This window comes from Python bivittatus, unplaced genomic scaffold, assembly GCF_059951505.1.
Source record: "Python bivittatus isolate LINGU-HERP-01145 unplaced genomic scaffold, Pbiv_v1 ctg000020_np1212, whole genome shotgun sequence".
NCBI classification, from domain to species: Eukaryota; Metazoa; Chordata; class Lepidosauria; order Squamata; family Pythonidae; genus Python; species Python bivittatus.
Genome location: NW_028277030.1, coordinates 111479508 through 111501638, shown reverse-complemented (window position 1 = coordinate 111501638; position 22131 = coordinate 111479508). Strand labels below are relative to the sequence as shown.

Here is a 22131-nt window from a genome sequence, read left to right as displayed (position 1 = left end):
TTTTGATACTATAATTGAAGTAATATCAACTTTTCTTCACAATGTTTGTTTCTGCAACTGCTTAGACTTATTTTTTGTCTCACATAAATTCGCTGCTGAATTCTGAATTCTCAGTTCTTCTCAAAGCCATAGCATACTGTGTACACTTTTGGAAGGAAGGTAATAGAAATCTAGGTGCAGGCAGTGGGAAACACATCTTTGGATGAGAGGGAGTTGCCTTCTTCCTTGAAAAACAGGCATTCGCACACCTCCTCCTCAAGAAGCCATCACTCCAGTCAACTATCATCCAATCTCCAATCTTTGTTTTTAGGGAAGGTGGTTGGGAAGGTGCTTGGACTACAGCTACAGACAGCCCTGGATGAAAAGGATTACCTGGATCCTTTCCAGTGAGGATTCAGGCCTGGGTGTGGGAATGAATTGCATTCATTGCTCTTCTTGATGACTTTTGGTGGGAACAGGATAGCGATAATGCTACTGTTCTGGTCCTGCTTGATCATTTTGCAGCTTTCGATACTATCAACCATGGTATCCTTTTGTGCCTGTGGTAAGGGCTGGGAAGTACTGTTTTGCAGTGGTTCTCTTTCTTTCTGAGTGGTCAGTTCCAGTTGGTGTGGTGGGTGGAGAGAGGTCACACCCTCAGGAACTTTATTATGGGGTCCACCATGACTCATTCCTCTTTATCCTGCTGTTCAACATCTACATGAAGCTGCTAAAATAGGGTATCTACTGGCCTGGGGTTTGATATCATCAGTATGTTGATTACAACCCAGTTATACTTCACCATCCTGTATCAGGCAAGAGGTGTAATAGAGGACCAGACCCAATTTCTGGAGGCTATTAGGGTCTGACTGGGGAGGAAAAAAAGCTTAGATTAAATCTTAACTAAAGATTTTGTGGATACAAAAGCCAACTCTTTCCAGAAAGAGTTCATATTGATTCACGATGGAGTTGTCCTGCAGTCTGGGGGGTTCTTCTGGTCTCATAGCTCCTGCTTGACCAGTGAGTAGAGACTATGGCCAGGAGGCCTTTATACAATTGCATTTTGTCTGTCAGTTGCAACTATTTCTGGAATTGAGGGGGTTGCTCTCAGTTACTCATGCCCTTGTCAACTCACAGCTGACTGTTGCAACAGTCTTTATAGGTCTGCCTAGAAGACTTCTTGAAAACTTCAGCTGGTCCAACATGCAGCAGCCTGAGTAGTTATGGGTCTACTTATATTTCCCATGTAATACCATTATTGCAGGAGCTACACTGGTTGCCAGTTAGCTTCCAAGCATAATTCAAAGATGCTGGTTATCATCTTTAATGTCCTATATGGCTCTGGGCATGGATATCTCCAAGACCACCATCTCAGACTGGAATCTGTCCACCTGGGGAGATCTGGCAGAGAGGGCTTGCTAAGATTCTATGTCTAAGACAATGCCATCTGCTTGAATGGAAGCATTCCCAGTTATAGTGCCCTGCCTCTGAATCAGCCTACCCCCAGATATCAGTCTAACCCCACTCAATTAAGTTTTTATAGAATTATGAAATAGCTCCTTATAAAGCCATTTTGGGAACATCTGATAATGGTTTAAAGGTAATACATCAGATCCTTGTTGTATATCTATTATATTTTCACTTTGGGGTTACTTGTAAGCCACTTGGAGTCTTTGGAAATGGAGCAGCATATAAGCCTAAGAAAGTAAATAGTAAGTAAGCAAATAAACTTAAATCCCTACGTACCACTTCATACTTATCATATTGTCCCAATCTTAAAGTATTTTTCAATAGCTTAAATTATATATTGTTTATTATATAATCAAAAATTGTATATATATTTATTGGATATAACTATGTCCCAATTTAACACATGCATTAATACTAGTGGAAAATGTTTATTCTTTTATTAAATAAAATAATAAATCTAAAAGTTCAAAACACTAAAATTGTCCAATTTTAGACAAATTAGAAAAATATGCCACAGTAAAAATATAATATATCACAATAGAATGTATCTAATTCTAATTTATCATGTTTATATATTATATGACAGTCTAGCCTCTTTCCTTTTTCATAGAATAATCTTTCTGAAGTATGTATTATTGTAAATTAGGTATATTTTCATGATTCATGAATGGATCAATATTATTAATAGCATTTATTTCCATAAACAGCATATTAAAATTAGTTCAGATTTTAAACTAATGTTCTGTTCAAATATAAGTTAATATGCTTAATTATGAATTACCTAGATTTTCATTAAATCTTAAATCACATACAACTTCTTTGAAAAAGCCTTAAATTAAAACATTATGCAAGAGCAGTTCTCAAACTTATGGATAAAAATCTTTACTCTTGGCACATTAAATAAAAGATCTGCAATAAAAATAGCCGGAAGGAGAATATCACCTTACTGTTGGGGGATGCCCTTGTTTCTATTAAAAGGAATCAGAGAGCAAAGTTATAAATGGTAAAGAGGGAGAGAAATACTTTAGAAAATCAAATGAGCATATGGTGCTTTAATTTCCTGGCAGCATTTAGGCCCCTTGTTTCTTAAATAAAGACAATGTGTGTCAGTTTTTGTGACTGGAGATGGGTCACTGGACAAGAAAATAGTTTGATTTTTTTTTCTTTGAGAAAGAAATGCAGATAATCACAGATCAGTTAAGAGCCAGTTAAGGTACAGAACTTGTCCTTCTGTCTTTATGCACAGAAGTTGGTTGTTTGACTTTGGGTCACTACCTCCCCCAAGCCCCGGTCTGGAAAGTCTAATGCACCTGCAATTGGACCAGCATAGTAGATTACAATGCATAACTTTCAGTGAGGAGGCCTTTATGCTCCATTAGATTGATTCAAGCTGATAGTAATAATTAGGTTAATTGCAACTTCTCTATTTTGAATTGCATTAGAAATCAAGGCTAAGTTTTGGCTTTACTGGATTGCTTTAACCCACTAATATCTTGCAGAAGAGGAGGACCTATGGAGTCCTTGGGGTTCTCTGAGCTTGGTGGTTTCTTGCAAATGTTTCATTACCCAGCTAGGTAACATCTTGAGTGCTAGAATGGAATGGGGTTTGCCTAGAAGATGTTACCTAGCTAGGTAATGAAATGTTTGCAAGAAAACAACCAAGCTCAGGGAACCCCAAGGACTCCACATTTCAACCCTGAGCTACACATATTCGCTTCTATTAGGAGGACCTATGTTGAAAGTATTGTAATACCATAAGAGATAATGCAAGCAGCAAATAAACTATATCAATGTCATATGGGAAGTGATCTTAGTAATAATAATGTTGTACCTGAGCTGATATAACTTAAACAAAACAGAACAAGAAAATGTTTTAAGGGCATGGTTCTACCAGCATGGTCATTGCTGTGCAACCTTCATGCATTGTAAATAGGTTTATGAAATAGTCCCACAAAAATATATGGAAGGCAAACAGCAGTAATATTACAAGGATTGTTGGATTGTTTCCTAAATATCTCATTCATACACAGAGAGAGAGAGAGAGAGAGAATGAGAGAGAAAGAGAGAGTAGAACAATTGGCAAAAAGCCACTCCTGCTTTTAAGAGTAAATATCTATCAGCCCCATTCAAGCTCTGAAATGTTTAATGGTAATAAAGTCTACCATTCTGTTTTACAGATGGATGATATTGCTAGCATTTTAAAGCAATGAATCTTGGGAAGAAAATGGAAAACACTAGACAAAATGAAAAGAAAAAATTAAATTGTGATACCCTTTCCTGGGGTAATCTTCACACAGTGAAGGTGTTATTACAAACTGAGAGGTTGTTAAGTAAAATTTTGCCAGAAGTGCTGGAATATGTGCTTCAGACTTTCCCCCCACCCGTTTTGAGTAAGATGAGGAAAATGAGGGATTTTATCACAGATTTTAGTGGGGAGGGGTAAATTCAGCTCCACAAAGGCAGAAAGTATGTTATTTTTGACACAACACAATACTGTGCTTGAACTGATTTTTAATCAGGGGAAATATAATAAAGAATCTTATACTGTATTTGGCAATAGTATTTTACACTGTTAAAGTATATGTTACAAAAGCAAAACATCACGCATCTGTAAAATGATTAAGACTAGAGAATAATGTAAATATCATTTAAGTTCTAAAATTTGTTGCTTTCAGTGTAAAGAGAAACTCATATTAAAAATTCTCATGTACTGATTGCTGCTGTATCACATCCTTAAATATTTAATTTTCAACTCAGATTCATAGCTTTTTAAAGCAACATATCACTTTGGACAACATCTTTCAAGTTGTGACGTATAAGGTTGTTTGATCTTGTATGAATCTGTCACACAATCCTTTTAAGGCAAAGAGGGGCTAGCATTTTTTCCCTCATCTCTGGAATAGTAATTCTTACTTTAATTGTGTCCTTATAAATCAGATTAAACCACAGCTGTGCCTTTTAAACGTATTAACTTCCTTTAATTTCAATCATATGCATTTTTCTCTCATTCCCCCCCCCCAATTCTCTGTCTTTACTGTATCTATATGATATTTTGGAAAAGTGCTTGGCAGTGACCTATTTGAATCCATTGCAGCTTTTAATGGCATTTTTTGTAAAATATCATATTTTGTCAGATGGGTTAATACTGACCAGTGAGAATCATCACCATTTACGCTGATATTCAGTGCCAAATGACATTTATTACATTCTCAGAATGTAAATGGAAGTACTCACCAGCGGGCCCAAAGCACAGCCTTTTGCTGTACATGCCTGAACTCTGAACACATGGAGACTCCAAGGAGAAAGGCCAGAAGTATAATAGCTCAGCTCTGAGGAATTCTGCACCAGAATGCCATTCATGTACAATCCGTAACTAGTATTAAATCCTATTTTAAAAACAACAACAATAAAAGGGAAATACAGACAATAACTATTAAGTCAGAATACCGGTACATTTTAAAGGTCACAATTACCTAGAAATAGGTCATATTGTGAAGCTTCACTTAGTGAAGCTTACTTCAGAGTACATATTTATTTATTATTATTCATTTAAAAGATTTGTATGACTGCCCATCATACACACAACTCTGGGTGGCTCACAACAATAAAACCAATAACTATAAAATCATAAACCATAAAATCATAAACTCAAAATCACCATATGTAGGATGGTGCTGCTACTGGCTTACAAAATAGAAGCAACAAATACATCATGAATACATCATGAAATACATGATAACAAAAACAGTATATACATCTGTTACCTTCATAGACAAGGTCTGAATTCCAGAAGCAGTACAATGCTAATATTGCTGACAGTAATATTGGACTACTCCAAAGTAAGCTGATTTTAACAGACCTGTGTAGCAGCATGTCTGAACCCATAGGTTGAAACTCTGGAGATTTCAAACTTCCTCTCCCAGAATCAACGTATCCTGGGTGTCAGCCCTTCGAAGTAGGCCAGATCAGGAACTGGACTCCACATGGACTACTGGAACTCTATTCTTGCAGGGTATAGTAACAAACTCTTGAAAGCTTGATAAAGTTTTTCTTCCTCCCCCTTAAAGCCAATAAAATCAAGGCAAGACAATCATAAGTTTCTTTCTTATCCCCTACTCCCTTTCAAAGTTAATTTGGTGTTAACGTAACTACTCTTGTATTCAGTCTTCAAGGTTACCTCTGTACTCCACACCACCCTCACCTCCTGCCCTGCTGTAGCTGCTTCATAGTTACTGCTGGTACCAACTATCTCTAGGGGGCCCCTCACCTGGCATTCTCCCCTCACCCAGGCATGTGAGAAGGATAGGGCTCCCACAACCTTAGCTGCTTTACTAGCAAGTAGAAAGAAAAAAAGGGGGGGGGCAATGAAATAATTTCTATAATGCAGCTTCCTGGCTATGTAGCAGACAGGCTTATGAGGTTTCAACCATTCCTTCAGAGTTAGCTCAATCTCACAAGAGATAAACAAAATCAAACTTTTTTCCCAAAAAAGAAGATACAGTGGTACCTCGGGTTATGAACGCCTCTACTAACGAACATTTCGGGTTACGACCAGCTTCGGCAGGAAAAATTTACCTCGGGTTACAAATTCGCCTCGACTTACGAACCGGATCCGCGGCCATTTTCCCTGCTGCCACGTGGTCGCGGCTTCCTGTGGGCGAGGTCACGGTAGCAAGGAGACGTTCGGTGAGGCTTGTGGTGTGTTTTGTGGTGTTTTGCGAAGGTTTTTGGTGTGCGTGTTAGCATGGCTCCAAAGAAAATGCAGAGCAGGCTTGGCAGGAGTAAGGCTCTGAAGAGAAAATTGCCTCGGGTTGCGACCAAATTCGGGCGGAGGGTGGAACGGATTAACCGGATTTACATTGAACCCTATGGGGAAATTTGCCTCGGGTTGCGACCAAATTCGGAGGGCAGAACGGATTAACCGGATTTACATTGAACCTTATGGGAAATTTTACCTCGACTTGAGACCAACTCGAGTTGCAACCAGTGTCACGGAACGGATTAAGTTCGTATCCCGAGGTACCACTGTATATAAAAACATTTATTTAAAATTCAGGCAATTAATGTTGTAAAGGAACATCTAAAAGCAAATACAGTGTTCTAATCAGATCAAAGATGATGCTGGCCTACTACAAATTGCTCATTTACTGTCCTAGGGTCTCCACAAAAGTAGACATAGAACAGAGAGTTCCAAATTAGAATTGTAGATCACAAGAAATTTGAAAGAAAGGAAATATCTTCATATACAACTTAAGGGTATGCATAAAAGATTAAAGTTCCCAGAATTCTCAGGATTGTATAGAGAAACAAATTGACAGTCAAGAACAAGATATTGCCTAAACATTTGCCTATTTATACAAAGAGTAAAAGACCTGTACACAACAGAATTGCACCATAGCAAATCAAAGAAAACTCATTTTTGGAGCCTGGAACATCCGTACCTTGCTGGATAGAGATAAGGTATCAAGGCCTGAAAGATGAACAGCACTCAGCAGCCAAACTTCACCATTATAGCATTGACATTGCTGCACTCAGTGAGACCAGGCTGGCAGACAAGGGCTCATTACAGGAAGCAGCAAGTGGATCTACTTTCTTTTGGAAAGGGAAAGCACAGACTGACAACAGGACTCATGGAGTAGGTTTTGCAATCAAAACTGCTCTGCTGAAGAATAACTCTGTTCTACCCACTGCAATAAATGAACACATTATGAAGTTTTTCTTTCCTCTTAGCGAGTCCTTATATCACCATTGTCAGCGCCTACACACCAACTCTCATGAGTCCAGACAAAGAAAAGAGAGGTTTCTACGAGGACCTGGACCAGATTATTTGAACAACCCCCACCAGCAACAAACTCATCATTCTGGGTGACTTCACACTAGGGTGGGGACAGACACACAGCAACAACTGGGATAGAGTTCTCAGGAGACATGAGATGATAAAACTAAACAGCAATGGCCTGCTGCTTCTGAGCAAATGTGCCGAGCACAACCTATGCATCACTAACACAATGTTCACACTTGCAAACAAGTACCAAACTACCTGGATCCATCCGAGGTTCAAACACTGCCACCTCCTTGACTACTGAAAGACATCACCATCACCCAAGCCATGTGAGGTGCTGCGTGCTGGACAGATCACAGGATGGTCCATTCGGTTCTCAACCTGCACATACCCCTTTATATTGTAAGCAACCAAAGACTGTCAGAAAGTCATTCAACATTGGCAGAGTGCAAGACCCAGACCAAGTCCAACATTTCCAAGATGTACTTAATGAAAAACTCTCTGGAAATTTACTGCTTGTAGAAACCTGTTCTGAAAAGTGGATGCAGTTTAAAGATGTCATCATACAGACTGAAACAACTGTACTCAGACTGAAAACCCAGGCGCATCAAGACTGGTTTGATGAAAATCATGAGACCATTTCAGCAGCCCTCCAGGCCAAGAACAAGGCCTATGCAGACCAGCAGAATGATCCATCATCTGTCTCAAAGAAAGACAAGTTTAAGCACCTGCAGTCCAAAATACAGACAGAACTGCAAGAAATGTGGGACGAGTGGTGGCAGAAAAGGGCTGAGCAGGTGGAACGCTATGCAGACCTGCATGCCACCAGGGAGTTCTTCAGCTCCATAAAGTTTGTTTGTGGTCCTTCTAAATCAGGATGTTTCTCCCTGCTGTCATCTGATGGGTTGGGCCTGATCAAAGACCAGGAAGGACTGAAAAACTGCTGGGCTGAATACTTTTCCGGCCTACTCAATAGGCCATCCACAGCTGTTTCTGATGTCTTACAGCAGATTCCTCAGCTGCCAGTCTTGGATGCCCTAGACCTGCCTCTGTCTACTGATGAGATCAAGAAAGCAATCTTGCAGATGAACTCAAACTATGCAATAGAAGAGGATGGTATTCCTGCTGAGATCTACAAAGCACTAGACCCAAATGCCTTACAGGCATTTCTAGACATCTTGGAAAACATTTGGTCCACAGAGGAGATGACTGATGACTTCCATGATGCCCCCAGTGTGGCTCTCTACAAAAATAAGGGAGGTAAATCAAACTGCAGAAACCAAAAGGGCATCTCACTACTGTCCATTACAGGCAAGATTTTTGCCCACACTCTGCTGAACAGACTTATTGTCTCGGAAAGGGACCTTCCAGTGATGCAGTGTGGCTTTTGGCCAGAACAGAATACAGCAGACATGATATTTGCCATGAGGCAAGTCCAGGGGAAGTGCGTTGAGCAGAACAAGCCTCTTTACTCTGTCTTCATTGACCTGGCAAAGGCATTTGACACTAAACAGGGAGGGTCTCTGGATCATCTTGAGACATTATGGATGCTCAAGGAAATTCATGAAGTTGATTCAGCTATGTATTGTTGAAGGCTTTCACGGCCGGAATATGATGGCTGATGTGGGTCTTCCAGGCTGTGTGGCCGTGTTCTAGAAGTTTTGGTTCCAGAACCACGGCCACACAAAACTTCCAGAACACGGCCACACAGCCCGGAAGACCCACATTAGCCATTGATTCAGCTACTCCACGATGGAAGGACAGGACAGGTTTTTTTACAATGGTGATACATCAGCTGCATTTGCCATTTCCAATGGAGTAAAACAGGGTTGTGTGCTAGCCCCAGTCCTGTTCAATCTGTTCTTTGCTTGCATGTCATCACATGCTGCCCAGGTTCTGAAGGAGGGAGTCTACATCAGGTACCGATTGGATGGCTCTCTCTTTGACCTTCGCTGCTTGAACACATGGACAAAGTGCCTCCATATAGTTATCCAAGAAACCCTCTGCTGATGACTGTGCGCTCCTGGTGCACAGTCATCTACAGTTGATGCTGAACCAATTCTCAGATGCTGCTATGCTCTTTGGCCTGACTATCAGCCTGAACAAGACTGAAGTACCAGCCTGTGCCAAATACCAACTCCATAGAATCAAAAATCACTGTTGATGACACCCAGCTGACAAATGTAAGCAGCTTCAAATACTTGGGAAGCATCATCTTGAACAATAGGTCTTTGGACAAAGAAATTTACTGCAGGATCAGCAAGGCCAGCCAGGCACTGGGGAGTTTGTGTACTAGAGTGCTCAATCAACACAACATCCATAACTCCACAAAGCTGAAAGTCTACAGAGCTGTGGTTATCCCTTCTCTCTTATATGGATGTGAGTCCTGGGTTCTGTACCATAGGGTCATCAAACAACTGGAAAAATTTCACATGTGCTCCATCTTCAGCATTCATTGGCAAGACCATGTCTCCAGCCTGGAGGTATTAGATTCCGTGGAGTCCATCAGCACTGAGCCCCTAGTTATCAAAGCCCAGATGCAGTGGGTGGGACATGTCATCAGAATGGATGACCACCATATGCCTTCTTTGATTACTCTATAGTGTAGACCAGTGGAGTTAGGGAAGAGACCCCAAGATCGTCCACACAAGCACTACAAAGATGCTGTGGAAGAAATCCTATGCCACTGTGACATCCAGGCAAGGGAACTAGAAGCTGAAGCTGCTAACAGAAGCCACTGGCGAACCTTGTGCTACGAAGCCTCCACTGGCTTTGAAGGCAGGTATCGATAAAAACTGATAGAAAACCATGAGCAGTGTCATAGAATAACACCCACAGTTACTACAACAATGGGCTTCCAGTGCCCCCATTGTGCTAGATTCTGCACCTCCAGACTGGGACTGCAGAGCCACCTCCATGTCCACAGATGAACTGCACAATAGCGTGTCTTCTTTGAACCCAAAGGACTACCAAATATATAGAAGACCTAAAAGGCAGCTGTTACTTCTGCTTCAATTTACCTTGGGTTTTCCTTTTCCTTGGAAATTCCAGTAAGTTGATTCTGAGGCTGCGATGTTGATTCTCATTCATTTCCATCTCCATCCAGCAACACCTTTTCTATCTTCTACCAGAGTCTTGCCCTAGTTTTAAGAGGACAAAACCTTTTCCTGCTCCAGGAGAAGGAGACATTGGAGGATTTCTCTGGATATTTGTAGGGAATCACAAATATTACCTTGGAGAAGGAATGTGATGGCAATTGGCAAAACTGGAATTAAGTCTGGGAAGGGAAGAATGTGTTCAAAAGAAATTTAAATGAATCTGCCTTGACTCTTTTTGGTATAAGAGGAAGAAAACAAAAAATGCTGTCAGGCTTTCAGGATTCTGTTACCATTGCCTACAAAGACAGAGTTCCAGCATTTCTTGTGGAGTTTCCTGACCTGGCTTACCTCAAAGGACTGATACCAAAAATTAGATTTTATCCATGTAAATGTGTTTTCAGACTCAGACATTGTCAGCCAGTCTGGAACTGTGGGGGAGATTCCTCACAGAATCTGTTTTTGAATAGACTCAGAACTGAGAAAGCTGATATAATTCTGTTTCACGCTACCATATTGCATAAAAATACATATGTAGATAAAAGCAAGGAAACAGATAATATTTAAAATCCTAACCAGAAAAAACTAGTGGACCATATTTTCAGTATAACATGCAACAATTCAGAACTGATCCATTGCCTCTTTACTTTAGCTTTTCATTGCAACAGTAATTGTTGAATTTATTATAAACAAGGACATCTATTATATAAATAATTATGTTTTCATTATTAATTCAGACAGAGGTGTTATGGGTCATTTCATTCATTTGTTTATTGAAAAAGTGGTCACCTGGCCTTTCCTTGAAAATGCCCCCAGGAAGGGTGTCCAGAACTATTTCTGCCCACCTGATTTGCATTGCCCCTGACAGACAGCTAGATGTGGAAATACATTTGTCATCATGTAATATAGAAACAAATGTACTGCTTCAAAATTAAAACAATGACGAGATTAATCCAAATCCAACACTTAATATAACACTGCTTTATCAGTTATAGACCTTAACTTGTTACTTTCTCCCAAAGTTCAGTGCAGTGCTTTTGCTCCATTTTCTCCCCTACAGCTACCTTGTGCAACAGATCAAGAGAAGAGCTTCCATAATTGATGATGGATTTAAGCCTTCCCAGTTCTATGCCAGTCTCTTAATCTCTAGTCTAAACGGGTTCTCCCTATCCCCTTTTGTAGAAACCCTGTTAAATTCACAATGGAGTATGAGATTAATTGGAAAAAGCAATTCCTCTTCTGATAACAACTTGCATGGACTGTGTGGCATGGTCAATTATGTAATGGCCATGACATCACAGAGAAGCAAGTATCTTGCTCATCTTGACATCATTTTTCCTTACTTTTCTAAAGAAATACTTAAGAGAATGATTTCTGTAGGATTATTTCAGTTTTCCTCATCTTACAAAAGTTAAAATGTTATTGAGACAAGTGTGGTGATACTCCTAAAGTAGACTTCTCCAATCTGATGTCCTGCAGCTGTGGTCACACTGGTGAGAAATCATTGTACTGTAACACATCACATAAAATGATAATTTAGAACTACATTTTTGCCCCAAATTAAATTCCTGACAATGTTTTTCTCTTCATGTTTGTCCACTTATATATTTCCTTTTAATACCATTCTGTTTCACTTTTGATATGTACTATATCACTAATATCTGTTCCATCAAAAACCTAGGGGGAAATTTATTTGGTTGGCAATTGACATGAAGATTTTCTATTCTCCAGGCATAATTAAACTACCCTAATGTGAAAGCCTTCTTTCAGCATCAAGTAGCTATATAAATTATTGCTACTGTAATAAAACTGAAAGAATTGTTTTTACCCACTGGGATGCAAAATTTGAAACATACTGTATTAGCAGGTTTGATTTAATTCTTTGAATGTTTGTTATTGAAAGCAATGAAATACAAAAATTCAGCTGTTATAGCCTCAGATAGCTGAAAATTATCCCAAGTAAGGGATGTCTGACAGGAATACTCTAGATTCTCCCTCAGTGGGCCATTGCAGCAGTCTTTGCTTCTGGGAGAAGAAGACTGCAATAGTGGGGAGGTTATAATCCAGATTTGTAAGGCCTAGGGTTGTCCTTTGCACACCTATGCACATCTAATATTTAATATGAGCTGAATTGTTTCCCATATTATGAAGCAGTGTTTAAAGTGTTGCATCCAACAGATTCTGCTCTAGAACAAAAAAACCTTCATCCCAATTAATTTCTTGCTTCTCTTCTTCTACCTTTCCTCCGCCACCAGCTATAGCCTTCCACTTTACCACATTAGTTCTGGCTTATGTTCTTCCAGCACATTTTTAAAGGAGCTTTACCATCATATTTATCTCTTCATTCTAACCAAATAACTTGACACAGGTGGCAAACCTATAGCATATCATATCCAAAACTAGGAAATGAAAGGAGGGGAAATTAACAAGCATACTCCTGCTGGGGCGGGGGGAGAGGAAAAGGGGAAAAATATCTCACCATCGCCTAGCATAAAGGACTTTCAGGTCTTTTTAGCATTGCCTTATCAGTATCCATTATAGTCCTCCTGAAAACTTTCTGAATTTTGATCCAGACCTCTTCTAATTGCAATGATTGCTTTCTGTGTATGATATAGTATCATGGAGTTCAGTTCCTTAAGTGCCACTTCCTAGAAACTGTTCTTCCTGTATGATTTACCACCGAATGTTGCTATAAGACTGCAAAGTCTTTTCTAACCTTATTGGACCGGAGGGACATCCTAAACACACATACAAGCTTTGGATTTGATGGTTTTAAGTTCCATAGCATAACTTTCCTTCATGTTTTCTACTTGTACTCTGGAAATGCACCTCATACTGCCCTAGTCTCTCATTCTCTACAAACAAAACAGACTTGAGAGATCAAAAAAGTTCTTCTAAACTGAAGCTCAGCAGATTTCCAATACTATTAATTTCCTTTCCTTTCCTTTCCTTTCCTTTCCTTTCCTTTCCTTTCCTTTCCTTTCCTTTCCTTTCCTTTCCTTTCCTTTCCTTTCCTTTCCTTCCCCCCCCCCTTTTTTTTTGGTCTTTATAGCTGACTTGGTAGCTCACATTCTGAATCACATTTTCAGAAAATCCAGTTTGCATGTGCTTTCAGTGACACCCCAATGATATCTGACATGGCCCCCAGCTGATTGTTTTTGTAAGACGTTGGCATTCAACAGTGTTGGAAATTGAAATTAAGTAATTAAGTTGCAGAATGTCCAACTAAAAATAAAATAAAATGCTCATAATATAGTTGTCTTAGATGCAGAGCATGGACCTCACCCACATATTAATGAATGCTAACAGACATTCATTATATTTGAAATTAAAAAGTATATTTATTTTAAAAATAAATGATAGAAACACCTCACTTCTACCTAAACTACATAAAGGAGAGAGAGAAAGAAGAGAAGAAAGTTCCCTTTGTCTGTAAAAACACAGAGACTCATTTAACTTACAATAAGCCAGGTGAGAAATAGATGCAGGAATAACATGTGAAGACCCTTCCCCCTTATCTATCTCTTGCCATTTGCCCCAATAGTCAAAATAAGTTCATACACACAAAGATATGATGCAGTCTCCACAAACAAACAAAAAACCCCAGTTGCTTCCCATACTGTAAGCTAGTAATGTAGGCTTGCCCTTTTCCTATACTGTAATGCTGAAGGTATACTCTGTGGTCCTTTTCTTGTTATTACCTGCTGAGATGAGTCCTTTTCCAAGGGCAAGAGTGAAGAGCAGGAGCTGGGTAAAACGCTTGATGATGTCCCACTGGTGTCATGCCTTAGAGGAATTGTTCTCCTGAAATTCCAGTCTTGGATTCTGACCCTGACTTAAAGATCCTGTGGGAACAGAATGCTACCGCATGCAGAACTAAATGGCAAAGATGAAGGAGTGCCAGACAGCAGAGAAGAACGTTTTGGGTACAGCAGTCTATTTGGAAATGGATTGTTAACTGTTGCTCCCAACTTTGCCCAGTCACTGCAGTTCAGTGTAAACTGCACCAGCTGTGCTTGGGTGTTGAGACCAGGAATTCTGTAATAAAAGTCTTTGCCATTGAAATACTGAAAGAGCATATGTGATAGACAGAACTTCTTCCACTTTTTGGCAACCATGACTTCTGATTGGACCTGATCATCCTGTCCTACTTACACTGCATCTTCTTGGACTGAACTCTAGATTTGAGCTCTTGATCATATTATTGTCAACTACAAGCAGTCACTGCTAGTTTTCAGTCTAGGCTAATTGATTGTGCCTCTTTAATTATTCAATGAACCCTGGACAGGTTATCATTTGGAAGTGCTGCAAACCTGGAACCATCTTTTGCCCACTGCAATTATTTCCATAGGCCTAGTTCATCTCAACTGGGTATTCATATGCCACCATCTAATATGCAAAATTCAACGGAGAGATAATCCCTGTGGCTAGAGACATTTCAATTGCTTTTGCCAAAAATAAAGGTTTTTAATTTCTAGCAATATGTCTCTCATTTTTCAACAAAGTGTACTTCTGACAATGTGATCCTTTATTAATAAGTCAGCAAGTTCTCCAGAGTTACATGTCTCACTTTGCCTTTGCACATCAGCAACAAAACTCTGGAAAGGTTATGACTCATTTTGTTTTCTAGTTTTGTTGCCTTTTATATGCCCTTCATCCTTCATATTACGATAATGACCCCTTTTCCCCCCCAAAAAACTTCTTAGAGCTTTATGAGGTTTCTGTTACTTGTCTCCACTAGAGCTCCTCTGCCTTCCATGAACAGGATTCCATGAACTATTTTCAAAACTTCCAGTTGTCTGTAGCATAGTTGGAGAGATCTAACATATTAGGGAACCTAAGTTGTCCCATCTTTACTTTTCTCACCCACTGTAGTCCTCAGAAATCATGCTGCCAAATTTTACTAACAAATTGTGAAAAACCAGGGACCCAACTTCCCTCTCCCTTTCTGAGTTTTCATTGTATCACCTCCCTATCCACCACAGCCTTCACTCACCATTTTTTAAAAAAAATGTGGCTCCCAACTGCAAAAGGATATCCGTGCATATGGGCCTTGACCACAAAAAGAATAATCCATGACCCTACGGGAGCCCCATGGACTTTTCACACTGGCTAGCTACTCAACATTTAGGGCAGGAAACAAAGTAATCAGCCAGCTGCTTAATGGCACAAGGAAACCAGCTGTCTGTACTGTCCACTTAAATTAATTTTGCCATAGTCCTATTGACTGATTTGTGGTTGTTGTTATTATTACTATACTTTTATCCCAAAAATATAATAATAATAATAATAATAATAATAATAATAATAATAATAAAAAAAAATTAGGCGGCAAACATATCTAATACTTCTGCCTCCTATTTTCCTTACAACAATAAACCTGTGAGGTGAGTCGGGTTGAGAGAGAGAGAGACTGGCCCAAAGTCACCCAGCCAGACTTCATGCCTAAGGGAGGCCTAGAACTCACAGTGTCCTTGTTTCTAGGCCAGCGCCTTAACCACTATACCAAACTGCCTCTCTATCAAACTGGTTGACTGATCAGTTGATTGACTGATTGATTATGTACCATCAATTCAGTGTTGACTCTTAACAACCACGAATCATTCTCCAGGATGATTTGTCCCCTACCTGGCCCTTCAGGTCCTCCAATCATGCACCCATGACTGCTGTTATTGATATTTCTGTTAAGAATACTCCACTGATTCCAATTGGTCTTACTTTCTGGTAAGTTAACGCTTAGTTGTAACATGATCCTCTCAAAATAATCAGTAAACCCTGAAATGCTGGGATAAGACAAGTAGGAAAAGCCAAATATTTTCAATTCCAAATGGAATCTCTTTGGCATTTCCTTTGGCAAACGAAGTTTGGTCCTTAGAGATGCTTAAATAGATTCTATGTTCATTATAATCCTACAATTTAAATGCTTTCGAGAGGAAGACTGTACTTTATGTTATCGTCCCCTATTTTCCTATCTGTATGTAAGCAACTTTCCAAAGCCCCCAGGGATACAACATTTACATTACACTTAGCATTAGAAAGCAAATCCATACTATTGCCATTCTCACTGAAATTATATGGTAATTAGCAAATAATTGGTCTCCTGACCCCCTAACCCTCCACTTCCTTTAACCTAATATCTAAAGCCACTGGATATTCTGCATATCCAAGGGGAACATTATTTAATAGTGCTTTGTGGAAGTTAAAATGCACAGCAGCACAGTCTGTAATGGAATTGTGAATGTAATTAATAGGCCATAGAACTTAACATAGACTTTTTTGGTCCTGGATATAAACTGCCTTTTAAGTTTAAATTTAAGTTTTGGTTATTACAAATGCACTGCTTTTTATAGAATGCTTTCCCAATTTTAAGCATGTTTTAGGACTGAAATTTAAACCAGCAATTAATTTAAATTAGATGGGGCCATTCTGAATTGATGCTTGGTTTTACTTGGCTGCTCCAAAGCAGCCATCAAGTACTAAACTCATTGACATAAAGGTATGGATGCAGTGGATCATTCCCTCTCCTAAAGACATCACACCCACAAAGAATCTTGAAGCACTTCAGAGACTTACAAATCCATTACCCCATAAGGCAGGACAGGTAACCTTTTGGTGGCAGAGCACTGCACTTAATGCCATTTGGGAGTGCAGTGGGTAAACTGCTGATGCCAGTGGGCAAGTTTAGGATGGGAGGGGGCAGGGTTGGATAGGTCTTTGTTTCTATTATGCTTATTTTAAGACCTATATTATAGTTGGGATGTGCTTTCTGACATGTCATGTATCACAAAATCACATTTTTAGCATTCATTGACCATGGGCAGCCAAAAAAAAAAAAAAAAAGCTTGAGATCTGTATGCATCTGGGCTGCAGGTTAGTTACAGAAGCTTTTATGGGTCATAATCTGCTTCTCATATATATGGAGTGTGTACATGCATGCACACACACATACACACAAAGCTGTTGTGGAAATAGGCAAAAAGGGGATAGTGGTGAAAGAAAAAAGAGAGCAACAAACTTTAGTTAGTTAGTAACTGAACAGAAAGCATCAGATAGGTGTAGAGCAGAGATATTTTGACAGTGTGTTGTAGGCCTCTCTGAACCAGCTACGATTCTGCTCTACATGGCGGTTGTGCAAATGTCGGAAGAGGCTAAGTGGAGGCTGTGTCAAGACAAATCACATCAATCTTTGATTCAATAATGGGAGATGTTGTGGTTGTGAGTGATGGAATTTGCTTCAGAAAGATGCTGGGCCTGCCCAGAAGCCTCTTCCGGCCATTGCAAGTGCTGGAGGTAACTGTAGAAAAGGCTGCAAACCAAAACAACTTCAAAAGAGTGATCCAATCAAATGCAACGTGCTTTCCAAAATCAGGATATTGTCATAAAATGTCTAGTTAACACATGCAGCATGATAAAAAACCTTGATCTTTGTTTAATCTATGAGAAACGGTGTTGAACCATTGCATAATAGCTGAGCTGGAATTTCATCATAAGATATAATTTAACAGAGATGGACAACCCTTGTGGCAATCTACTATGAAAGACTATCTAAGTATAAAGTATAAAAGTACATTTGAGGGTCCGTAGGTTCAGCTACATAATAGATTTCTGTAAAATTAGCTCTAATTGAAGGTATTAGCTTATGTCAGCAAATTGGGACCTGAAGAATTGCCATTTCCAATCACTTAAAAACATCTACTGGCTTACAGTATTAGGCCCATTATGTATCCTAATGGGCAATTCAGTACACTCTCTGGCAATCAAGCAATGCTGAGCTTATTTTATAAGGATCAGATCAGTTTTACTATGTGGATTTGTTTCTTTTTCATTCCTGACCAGTTTTTTGTCATCTTCTATTCTTCATTTTTGTCTATTCTTGTATTTTTTCCCCCTTGTTTTTAATGTTTTCAATTGTGAACTGCCCAAGAGTTGTTGTTGGTATATAAATATATTTAATTAATAAATAATAATAAATCTACAATTGTGTCTTGCAATTATCAATGCTGTTCACTATAGCTGTTTTATACAATTATTGTTAATAATACAAGGTATGATTATGGCATCAGTTTAGAAAATTAATGCAGGATTATCAGACATCACATCAGCCACAGTAATACATCTCAACTTTCCAGAACTCAACTTTATATTCAGGAACTTGCTTACAACATAACGGCACAGACATGTCATCACTATGTAAAATGCTTCATTGCAGAAAAGGTAAATGCCATATATGCATATATAGATGAGAGTTACTGCAGACACTAGAGAAGCTGTTGATAGTGAAGGAAACCAGTGAATGCAAACTGTGAGACTCAAGCCATCTATATCCAAGGTTTAAATCTTACATATTTCTCCTGCCTGTTCTTTGTAACAGAGATATCTATGTATTTATGTGCTGTTGTTGTAATAGACCAGTTTGGTCTCAGGCTCTTTGCTTGTGACCTTGCCTGCTCTAGCCATCACCATTCTCTTCCCAGCCTTGAGAAGGAAGCAAGACATCTGCTTGAAACGTACATAATAGTTCTGTCTAATCTGAGAACTACTGGTTTCTGCCTCACCTGCATTAGCCCTTAGAAGCTTTTTTTTACCTGCTGCAATGGTGGTGGTTCCTTGTAATTTAAGATCAATTTTATACTCATATTTGGATTTCCTATATTTGCAATGTAACAGATTAAAATTCTCCATTTCTGCCATTGGTTATCCTACAATAAAACAGTTCACAAGTGGCACATTAAAGATTATGATGCATTTTCAGGATTCTATATTAAAAGCTATCAGAACAATTATAACTGGATGGGTAGGGGGTAAAAGAATAGTCCAGTCCTGCCTTATTTTTGCTTAAATTCTCCAGATTCCTAGATAAATAGAATGAAATAACACCAGTTCCAAATTAGTACAGATGAATCTGGATGGCCCTATTGTTGTGTGTTGCACACTGGCAAAGCATCTGCCTTGAAAATACCCAAAATCAGCACAGGAGGATGTTTGTTCTCTTGCACTGGAACTTCCATGTAGCTGTTATTTAGAATGTGCTTCCTATGGTTCTTGAGATATGAGACCACCATAAAGAACTGTAGTTACTGATAACTCTATCATCCATGACTTTCTTTTGTTACTTACACGTTTGTCTTGAACATCTGATGCCAGTAGACTGTTCCCATGGAAAAATTCATGTTACAGAAAAAAAAAATAACAGCAATAACACACAGTGGTATTATGCTCAGTGCAGTGCACATCTGACAAATAAACTTGTCTTGTTACAATTTCTAATTGCTTACAATTTATTCTGAAATAATCAGCCACACTATGTCATTTCAAAGCAAAAGGCAGACTACCTTCAAACTTAAATTAACTCGCAGATTACAATAGATATTTATAGTGCTCTGAGACTACCAAATACATTATTAAAGATATTTTATACTCAACTTGAATAATTTCTTAGTATCATTTTCTGTTATAAGCCTTAAGAATTCAGGTGATTGCTGGGAAAGTAGACATTCATATAAGATATTTTTAAAACATCCAGATATTTTTGAAGTAGGGACAAGCATATATAATATAAATAGGGCTGCCATTTTTTTACTGCTTTTGTTCCTATGCTTGATCCATGGACATTGAGCTAGTAAAGAACTTTACTGTGATCAGGATATAATTAATATAATTAATAATAATTAACTATCAGGAAAAATATCCGTTACTGTGCTACATGCTTGTTAAGGCACGAATAACGTAGGATCAACAGGAAAAGATGACCATTCTAGTTACAAACCTACAATTAGGTATTTAGTTTCAGCTGAGGAATTTTCCTCTCCATCTAGCATCCAAATAATTCACTTATCAGGATCAATCATAAACCAGCTTTCTTCAACCTGGCAACCTCCAGACCGCTAGCTAAGAATTCTGGGACTTGTATCCCATCAAATCTGATGTGCCAACACATTTCAATGTGCCACAGTGGAGAAGGCTCCCATAACAAGTGACCTGTGGAAGAAAGTCTAATTCACTGCTATGGTATTCACAAGTGCCACAATAATACAGGCAACTTTTTATCCATTTTTAAAATTTTTCTTCTAAGATGTTCAAGTAGTCATTTTACAGTGTGCATTTCTGTAGGAAGAATCCTGAGATTTCTCTACATAAAATGGGGTACAGTAAATATGGCTCAGAGGAAATTGATCTGAATTCTAGGTCTATCCAATACTCCAAAGTCAGTAGCTTTTTGGCTGCCTCTGACAATCTCACTGACAAGACCAGTTGCACTCTGATAAGATTATTAAAAGAAAAGGAAAGACCATATCACAATTTTACATGTAGATACATATAGTCAAACACCATGATTCCCTACCTGTTATTTCCCTCCTCACAAGCACTTTAAAATCTACAGATACAAAACTAATGGCTGGATATATTTAAAAGTCAAAACTAATAATATGCCATAAAGAAAATCAAGATGTTTAAAAGAGATTTCAGACAGTAGCCTTCAGTTCAATTGTTCCATAAAGCATTAAATAAGAGAATGCAATTCATGAGAACCATCAAAAGGGAGCACTTTTGAGCCACTGAAACAGCAAAACAGGACTGAAAACTTCAATCTCCAAGCTGTAGACAATGATACCATCGCAGTATTTTATGTGCCAAAATGATCATTAAAAATTAAGCACCACATATAAGCTGCCATTTAGAATATTAATTTACCTTTACTAATCATCTTTTTAACTTGAGGCTAAAACAGTTCACTCACCATTCGTGTACTCGGGCTTAGTCCATGAGATGTTAAAGGAGTCAGGGGAATATGACTGGACTTTCGGTGCTGGAGCCCCTTCTGGGTTAGTTTTCATTGTTTTTACTGAAGTAGTTTCACTGATTGTACATCCACCTCCAGTGCAGGCCTTTGAAAGAGAGACCAATGCTAAAACCTGGCATGAAACATATCCCCAGCGTATGCTATTCAGAAAAGAAATCTACTCATTTCATATGTTTAGCTCTCAAAGCAACGTAATTTATTTCTAAATGCAGTCTTATGTCTGTTTGTGAGGAATGCTTTTCACTTATAATCATTCCAAGACTCTCTCTCAAGAACAGACCCCTCCAGAGGGGATGGCTGTTATGTAGAAGTCCTGCTGCTAACATTCATACGTATCAACCACCATCCAGGAACCTAAGAAAAAGGCATTGGCATGAAAAAGACTCCTGTAGAACAGGGTCAGTTTCTTCTGTGAAAACAAGCAGAACTGAAGTATCTAGGACATTAATGTCTATAGTCATACGCTTATTAACATTTTCTAACACTTTTGGGTGTCACATTACATTGGGAGGGGGCACTAAAATTTGTTTATGGAATGGACAGAGATGTAAAAATGTCTAGACTGCTTCTTTTCTCCATCAAGGAGGGGGAAAAGATTTATTTTATTTTGCTGGGGTTCTTTGGAGTAGGTGAAACATACTAAAACTTACGTTTCTTTTCTGAGCTTAGCTAGGTGGCAGCACCTAGCCAACCTTGATTGATCTTGAAAAACCTGAGCAGGGTTAGATCTTTTTATTACTTGAAGGGAAGACTACTAGGAAATCCCAAGACTCTAGACCTGACTAGGAAGTGGAAAAACATCCTGGAAGGAGGAAATGACAAACCATTTCCACACTGTTGCCAATCCCCTTAGTCCATGTAGTCACCAGGAATCAAGTCTAACTTTCCCTTTCAAAGTCTTTTCCCTCCAGATCTTTGTTTTTAGTTCTTAAGTCACTAACACAGTTTGCTACTTTTTTTATATTTCGTATAATTATAACATGTCAGGTGTATACTTGCATTCA

At 38.8% G+C, this 22131-nt stretch overlaps 1 protein-coding gene across 1 annotated transcript in view; it reads right to left on the bottom strand.

Moving 5' to 3' along the window:
• Positions 1 to 22131, bottom strand: part of USH2A (usherin) — a 484310-nt gene that overhangs the window by 239694 nt on the left and 222485 nt on the right. The window contains 2 exon segments of the mRNA XM_088132494.1: positions 4684 to 4835; positions 21065 to 21212. Coding sequence (XP_087988620.1) covers positions 4684 to 4835; positions 21065 to 21212 — 300 coding nt within the window.